Source organism: Haematobia irritans, chromosome 2 (genome assembly GCF_050003625.1).
Source record: "Haematobia irritans isolate KBUSLIRL chromosome 2, ASM5000362v1, whole genome shotgun sequence".
NCBI lineage: Eukaryota > Metazoa > Arthropoda > Insecta > Diptera > Muscidae > Haematobia > Haematobia irritans.
In genome coordinates, this window is record NC_134398.1 from 173525216 (window position 1) to 173533706 (window position 8491).

Here is an 8491-nt window from a genome sequence, read left to right on the forward strand (position 1 = left end):
AATTTTATTTCTATAGAAAATGTTGTCAAAATATTATGTCTATAGAAAATGTTATCACAATTTTATTTCTATAGACAATTTTGTCAAAATTTTATTATTATAGAAATTTTTACGTCTATAGAAAATTTTGTCAAAATTTGATTTCTATAGAAAATTTTGTCAAAATTTTATTCCTATAGATAATTTTGTCAAAATTTGATTTCTATAGAAAATTTTGTCAAAATTTTATTCCTATAGAAAATTTTGTCAATTTTTTTTTTTTGCTATAAAAAAAATTATTACTATAGAATAGAAAGTACAGAAAGTTATGTCAGAATTTTTGTTTTTATAGATAATTTTGTCAAAATTTTATTTCCATAACTAATTTTATCATAATTTGATTTCTATACAAAATTTTGTCAAAAAAAAAAAAAACAGTTATGTAAGAATTTTATTTCTATAGAAGATTTTGTCAAAATTTTAATTCTATAGAAAATGTTGTCATAATTGTTATAGAAAATGTTATCAAAAAAATTATGCTACTGGTATCAGATTGGTATCTGGCGGCTTCTTCTCGTTAACCTTCCTTAATCTTCATATCCAAAGTAATTAATTTGGAAGTAGAACCAGCCTGCAATGAAAGCAGGCTAACATCAAAATATTTTTGTTTGTCCTCAAAAAAAAAAGAACTTTTAATTTTTTGCTGGCCTTGTTGTAGGAATTAAGATTTAAAAGATTTTGAAACTATAAAATTATTTAATGCAAATTTGAATATAGTTTATCGAATATATATGCATTGCTCCATCACTTTCTCTCTCTCTCTCTCTCTCTCTCTCTCTATTTCTCTCACTTTGAGTTTCTGGCTAGTAGTTTCGGGTAAAATAAGCTTCAACTGTTGCTTGAAGGACATTGTAAGTATAAACCATTACCTTGAGCATATACTGACCATCGGGTATTGGAATTCTATTAAAGTCATTTTCACGCAACAAAAGATTATCAAAAATTACAGGATCCTATAAGAAAATTGAATATATCAATAAGATTGATGATTTTCATGAGATGTCTTATACTAACGATGTAAGGACAGGTGTGATTCACATTCGTGGCATATCCAATTATCGATAGTAATACTTTCATAATGGGAAATCTATTTGGAGTGTGAAAGTATTGACACAAATCAACGGTAAAATTATATAGAAATGGATGATAAATATTGCCTTTTTTATATATCCCGATATTAACCTTTCGATCAGAAAAAAAAACAAATAATTAAAACAATGATATGAAAATAGTTTGTGAATATCTACTGTACTTACGGTAATATTGTTTATAGGAGTTTTAAACATAACAACTTTCAGATTCATGGATACAATTCCTCGACCAACAACCTTTAGGCGACAATATTCGAATTGACTAGAATCTCTATCATGATCTTGACACTTTAGATTTGTAAATTTAAACGCGGGTCCTTTATGTTCAACTGATAAAACACCAACGATCAAGAACAAGTAGTACTGTATATTAGAGACCATATTAAATAATTCCAATAAAAAGGTGATTTCAAACAACCAATCAAAAATAAAAGAATAAAAATATGTGTGGCTACTGGATCGCCAGAAAATGAGAACAATATATATCACAATGAATTTTTTAAAACGTTCAAACCATTTTTTCGATTAAGCATAAGTATAATTAGCAAAGCTATTAGCTTAGTGCTTCGTCATTTTATTATTACTCATCTAAATAACATGGAAGTTCGCTAATTACATTTTTCCCACAATAGCTATTTTTAAATTTTCTTCGTTGACAGTAGTATAATTGAGACGAATCGGATAGGTAGTATTGATTTGGGCACAAATATATACCGATGAAAATATAGACCTGGCGATTCGCTTAAGGATATCGATACTTACTCTCGATCTACCGATGTCCACCACTCCCTATGTGTGTCAAGAAATATTCGTATAGAAATGAAATTTAGACCAAATTTTCTATAGATAAAAAACTTTGACGAATATTTCTATAGAAATTAAATTTTGACAAAATTTTCTATAGAAATAAAATTTTGACAAATTTTTTACAGAAATAAAATGTTGACAAAATTTTCTATAGAAATAAAATTTGACAAAATTTTCTACAGAAATAAAATTTGGACAAAATTCTCTATAGAAATAAAATTTTGACAAAATTCTCTATAGAAATAAAATTTTTACAAAATTTTCAATAGAAATAAAATTTTGACAAAATTTTCTATAGAAATAAAATTTTGACAAAATTTCCTATAGAAATAAAGTTTTGATAGAATTTTCGTATAGAATTGCAATTTTGACAGAAGTACAGATATGAATTGAATTTCAGCAAAATTTCGTATAGAAATGCAATTTTTATAAAATTTCCAAATAAATAAAATTTTGACAAAATTATCGTATATAAATGATATTTTGCCAGAAGCACCCATAGAAATGAAATTTTTACAAAATTTCCTGTAGAAAGGAAATTTTAACAAAATAAAAGTGAAGTTTTTACAAAATTTGCGATAAAAATGGAATTTTGTTAAAATTTCCTATAGAAATGAAATTTTGACAAAATGTTCTATAGAAATGAAATTTTAATAAAATTTTATAAATGAATGAAATTTTTACAAAATGTTCTATAGAAATCAAATTTTAGCGCAATATCCTATAGAAATGGAATTTTGACAAAATTTCCTACACCAATGACATTTAGATAAAAATTCTTATAGAAATGGAATTTTGACAAAATTTTCAATAGAAATGAAATTCAGACAAAATTTTCTATAGAAATTAATACAGACTGTCCTATAGAAATTAAAACAAAATTTCCTATAAAAATGGAATTTTGTTAAAATTTCCTACAGAAATGAAATTTTGACAAAATTTTCTATAGAAATAAAATTTTAACAAAATATCCTATGGGAATGAAATTTTTCCAAATTTTCTATAGAAATCAAAGTTTAGAAAAATTTCCTATAGAAATGGAATTTTGACAAAATTTACTACACCAATGATATTGAGATAAAAATTCTTATAGAAATGACATTTTTGCGTTAGAAATGAAATTTCCTATAGAAATTAATATAAACTTTCCTATAGAAATTAATACAAAATTTCCTATAAAAATGGAATTTTGTTAAAATTTACTATAGAAATGAAATTATGTCAAAATTGCATATAGAAATAAACACAAAATTCCCTATGGAAATGAAATTTTGACAAAATTCAAATTAATACAAACTTCCCTATAGAAATAAAATTTTGTCAAAATATCTTATGGAAAAGAAATTTTGACAAAATTTCTTATAGAATTTAGTTTTTGACAAAAATGTCCTATAGTAATGAAATTTAGACAAAATTTCCTATAGTAATGAAATTTTGACAAAATTTCCTATAGAAATGAAATTTTGATAAAAATTCGGATAGAAATGAAAGTTTGATAAAATTTCCTATGGAAATGAAACTTCGACAAAATTTCCTATAGGAATGAAATTTTGACAAAATTTCCTATAGAAATGAAATTTTAACAAAATTTCCTATGGAAATGATATTATCAGAAAACCTCCTATAGAAATCAAATTGTGATAAAATTTCCTATAGAAATGCAACTTTTATAAAATTTTCTATAGAAATGAAATTCTGACAAAATTTCTTATAGAAATGAAATTTTGATAAAATTTTCTATAGAAATGAAATTTTGACAAAATTTCCCATAGAAATAAAGTTTTGATACAATTTTCGTATAGAATCGCAATTTTGACAGAAGTACAGATATAAATTGAATTTCAGCAAAATTTCGTATAGAAATGAAATTTTTATAAAATTTCCAAAGAAATAGAATTTTGACAAAATTTTCGTATAGAAATGAAATTTTGACAAAATTTCCTATAGAAAGGAAATTTTAACGAAATTTCCTGTAGAAAGGAAATTTTATCAAAATTTCCTGTAGAAAGGAAGTTTTGACAAAATGTCCAATAAAAATGAAATTTTGACTACATTTCCGAAAGAAATGAATTTTTCACAAAATTTTCTATAGAAATGAAATTTTAACAAAATTTCCTATAGGAATGCAATTTCTACAAAATTTTCTATAGAAATCAAATTTTTGTAAAATTTCCTATAGAACTGGAATTTTGACAAAATTTCCTACGCCAATGACATTTAATTAAAAATTCTTGTAGAAATGAAATTTTGACCAAATTTTCAATAGAAATGAAATTCAGACAAAATTTCCTATAGAAATTAATACAAAATTTCCTATAAAAATTAAATTTTTACTAAATTTCCGAAAGAAATGAAATTTTGACAAAATTTTCTATAGAAATGAAATTCTAACAAAAGTTCCTATAGGAATGAAATTTTTCCAAACTTTCAATAGAAATCAAAGTTTAGCAAAATTTCCTATAGAAATGGAATTTTGACAAAATTTACTACACCAATGATATTTAGATAAAAATTCTTATAGAAATGATATTTTGACAAAATTTTCGTTAGAAATGAAATTTCCTATAGAAATGAAATTATGTCAAAATTGCTAATAGAAATTAACACAAAATTCCCTATGGAAATGAAATTTTGACAAAATTCCGTATAGAAAATTCCGTATATAAAAACAAGTAAGGAAAGTCTAAAGTCGGGCGGGGCCGACTATATTATACCCTGCACCACTTTGTAGATCTAAATTTTCGATACCATATCACATCCGTTGGGTGCTATATATAAAGGTTTGTCCCAAATACATACATTTGAATATCACTCGATCTGGACAGAATTTGATAGACTTCTACAAAATCTATAGACTCAAAATTTAAGTCGGCTAATGCACTAGGTTGGAACACAATGTTAGTAAAAAAATATGGGAAACATTTAATTCTGAAGCAATTTTAAGGAAACTTCGCAAAAGTTTATTTATGATTTATCGCTTGATATATATGTATTAGAAGTTTACGAAAATTAGAGTCATTTTTACTACTTTTCGACTAAGCAGTGGCGATTTTACAAGGAAAATGTTGGTATTTTGGCCATTTTTGTCGAAATCAGAAAAACATATGTATGGGAGCTATATCTAAATCTGAACCGATTTCAACCAAATTTGGCACACATAGCAACAATGCTAATTCTACTCCCTGTGCAAAATTTTAACTAAATCGGAGGTAAAAATTGGCCTCTGTGGTCAAATGAGTGTAAATCAGGCGAAAGCTATATATGGGAGCTATATCTAAATCTGAACTGATTTCAATCAAATTTTGCACACTTAACTGCACTACTAATTGTATTCTTAGCGCAATATTTCAAACAAATTGGGCCAAAACTCTGGCTTCTAGGACCATATTAGTCCATATCGGGCGAAAGATATATATGAGAGCTATATCTAAATCTAAATCGATTTCAACCAAATTTGGCACACATAGCTATAATGCTAAATCTACTCCTTGTGCAAAATTTCAACCAAATTGGACCAAAACTCTGGCTTTTAGGACAATATTAGACCATATAGGGGGAAAGATATATATGGGAGCTATATCTAAATCTGAACCGATTTCAATAGAATTTGGCACAGTTGACTATACTACTAATTGCACTCCTAGTGCAAAATTTGAAACAAATTGGGCCAAAACTCTGGGTTCTAGGACCATCTTAGTCCATATCGGGCGAAAGATATATATGGGAGCTATGTCTAAATCTGAATCGATTTCAACCAAATTTGGCACGCATAGCTACAATGCTAAATTTACTCCCTGTACAAAATTTCAACCAAATTGGGTCAAAACTCTGGCTTTTAGGATCATATTAGTCCATATCGGGCGAAATATATATAGGAGCTATATCTAAATCTGAACCGATTTCAATCAAATTTTGCACACTTGACTATACTACTAATTGTACTCCTAGTGCAAAATTTCAACCAAATTGGACCAAAACTCTGGCTTTTAGGACAATATTAGTCCATATAGGGGGAAAGATATATATGGGAGCTATATCTAAATCTGAACCGATTTCAATAGAATTTTGCACAGTTGACTATACTACTAATTGCACTCCTAGTGCAAAATTTCAACCAAATTCGGCCAAAAATCTGGCTTCTGGGGCCATATAAGTCCATATCGGGCGAAAGATATATATGGGAGCTATATCTATATCTGAACCGATTTCAATCAAATTTGGCACACTTGACTACACGACTAAGTTTTATGTTCGTAAAAAATTTCAAGCAAATCGGTATAAAACTCTGGCTGCTGGGTCCATATTAGTGCATATCGGGCGAAAGATATATATGGGAGCTATATCTAAATCTGAACCGATTTCTTCCAAAATTAATAGGGTACTATTCTGACCCAAATTAGGAACATATGCCAAATTTGAAGGAGATTGGACTTAAATTGCGACCTAGACTTTGATCACAAAAATGTGTTCACAGACAGACGGACGGACGGACGGACAGACGGGCATGGTTATATCGACTCAGGGACCCACCCCGAGCATTATTTCCAAAGACACCATGTGTCTATCTCGTCTCCTTCTAGGTGTTACAAACATATGCACTAACTTATAATATCCTGTTCCACAGTGTGGCGCAGTGTATAATGAAATTTTGAAAAAAATTCTTATAAAAGTGAGATTTTAACAAAAATTTCCTATAGTATTGAAATTTTAACAAACAACAGATTTTTGCCTTTCTCATCTAAGCACAATGTTTGACTAGTTTCTCTTTAAATATTTCATATATTATGTATAATTTTATTAATCACGCCATCTTTTTCTCATTTTAAAATTTTTAGTAAATTTTAAAATTTCTTGGATTAGCTTATTCCCACCTCCAAAGAAAGTTCTTAGGTCAGCCTATTATTTATTACGAAATTCTTTATTTAGTTTATAGCCTTTTGATGTGAATTTCCTTCCTCTCTCTCTCTTATTCCCTGTTTGAGGTTAGTAGTTTCGGGTAAAATAAGCTTCAACTGTTGCTTGAAGAACATTGTAAGCATATACAATTACCTTGAACATATACTGACCACTGGGTATTGGAAATAAATTAAAGTTTTTTTCGTACAACAAAAGATTATCAAAAATAACAGGATCCTATAATAAATTTTTATACGAGTATATATGTACAAAATGGAATTTTCAAAAGAAGTCAAATAATTACCGTATATGGACATGTGTGATTGATATTCGTGGCATATCCAATTACCGATTAAACCATTTTCATAAGGGGAAATTTATTTCGATTCCGAAAGTATTGACACAAATCAACGGTAAAATTATATAGAAATGGATGATAACTATTGCCTTTTTTATATACTCCGATGTTAACCTTTTGACCAGAAAAAAAGAATTAAAATAATGATACGAAAGTAATTTGGGGATATCTGCCATACTTACTGTAATATTGTTTATAGGAGTTTTAAACATTACAACTTTGAGGTTCATGGATACAATCCCTCGTCCAACAACCTTTAGTCGACAATATTCGAATTGACTAAAATCTCGATCATACTCTTGACACTTTAGATTCGTAAATTTAAATGCGGGTCCTTTACCTGCAACTGATAAAATACCAACGATCAAGAACAAGTAGAACTGTATACTAGAGATCATATTAAATTTTTCTATTTAAAAGGAAATTAAAAAAAAAAAAATTAATAATAATAAATAAACGAAGAAAAATATTTGTGGCTAATGATTAAGTGCCTCCTAGACAATGAGAGGAGTATTGTAAAAAAATAAAATATTTTAAATGTCTCATTGTTTTTTAATGAAGCATACATACATATTATTAGCAAAGTGTTTACCTAAATGCTTCACCGTATTTACATTTGAATAATATAATCGTTTTATTTTTGCTCATTTAAATAATATGAAATTTTGGTAATTGCATTTTACCCAGGTGGTTGTGGCTATATTTAAATTTCTTTCATTGGAAGTTCATAGAAGTCTAATTGAAGCAAATCGAATAGGGGGTATTGACGAATACTATATACCCACCATCCATGGATTCTATTCAAGACTGTTATTGACAATTTTTGTGAGTGTGTTGATGTAAACAGATTTAAATAAGTCTCTCATACGCTAACAGGGGAGATTTATTTTTCGAGCAACGGACTGTTAGACAACCCAGCAAATAAAGCGTCGCCAAAAGAGTAGTGAAAATATTCTTTTGGGAACCGGGAGTAGTGCAAATTTGGCGCAGAAGTGATGAATTTAACATGGGCTTGTCATAGGACGGATGTCCACCACTTCAACAGCCGTTACACTGCATTTGCATCACATCTTACGGTGTGATCCGTACTCAGTGTTTTGTTATACCCTCCACCATAGGAAGGGGGTATATTAACTTTGTCATTCCGTTTGTAACACATCGAAATATTGCTCTAAGATCCCATAAAGTATATATATTCTGGGTCGTGGTGAAATTCTGAGTCGATCTGAGCATGTCCGTCCGTCCGTCTGTTGAAATCACGCTAGCTTCCGAACGAAACAAGCTATCGACTTGAAACTTG

The 8491-nt window shown here is 28.4% G+C and overlaps 2 protein-coding genes across 2 annotated transcripts; both read right to left on the minus strand.

The window, feature by feature from the left end:
• Positions 1-556: 556 nt before the first annotated feature.
• LOC142225163 (uncharacterized) lies at positions 557-1511 on the minus strand. Its single transcript, XM_075294939.1, has 4 exons — positions 1296-1511; positions 1054-1221; positions 909-992; positions 557-610 (listed from the first exon to the last, which is right to left on the minus strand). Exons 1-4 carry the CDS (start codon positions 1509-1511, stop codon positions 557-559), a joined length of 522 nt encoding a protein of 173 aa, XP_075151054.1.
• Positions 1512-7158: 5647 nt separating this feature from the next.
• Positions 7159-7589, minus strand: LOC142225164 (uncharacterized). The gene is made up of 2 exons (XM_075294941.1): positions 7374-7589; positions 7159-7305 (listed from the first exon to the last, which is right to left on the minus strand). The coding sequence occupies exons 1-2, from the start codon at positions 7587-7589 to the stop codon at positions 7186-7188; spliced, it is 336 nt and encodes a 111-aa protein (XP_075151056.1). The 3' UTR covers positions 7159-7185.
• Between the last annotated feature and the right edge of the window lie 902 nt (positions 7590-8491).

What these genes read in the sequence shown, in the direction of transcription:
- LOC142225163 (XM_075294939.1), bottom strand. Translation starts at nt 1,511, where the DNA reads ATGGTCTCTAATATACAGTACTACTTGTTCTTGATCGTTGGTGTTTTA. An exon ending in CTCCTATAAACAATATTACC is followed by an intron (nt 1,222 to 1,295) that starts GTAAGTACAGTA and finishes TCTGATCGAAAG; the next exon opens with GTTAATATCGGGATATATAA. An exon ending in ATCACACCTGTCCTTACATC is followed by an intron (nt 993 to 1,053) that starts GTTAGTATAAGA and finishes ATTTTCTTATAG; the next exon opens with GATCCTGTAATTTTTGATAA.
- LOC142225164 (XM_075294941.1), bottom strand. Translation starts at nt 7,589, where the DNA reads ATGATCTCTAGTATACAGTTCTACTTGTTCTTGATCGTTGGTATTTTA. An exon ending in CTCCTATAAACAATATTACA is followed by an intron (nt 7,306 to 7,373) that starts GTAAGTATGGCA and finishes TCTGGTCAAAAG; the next exon opens with GTTAACATCGGAGTATATAA.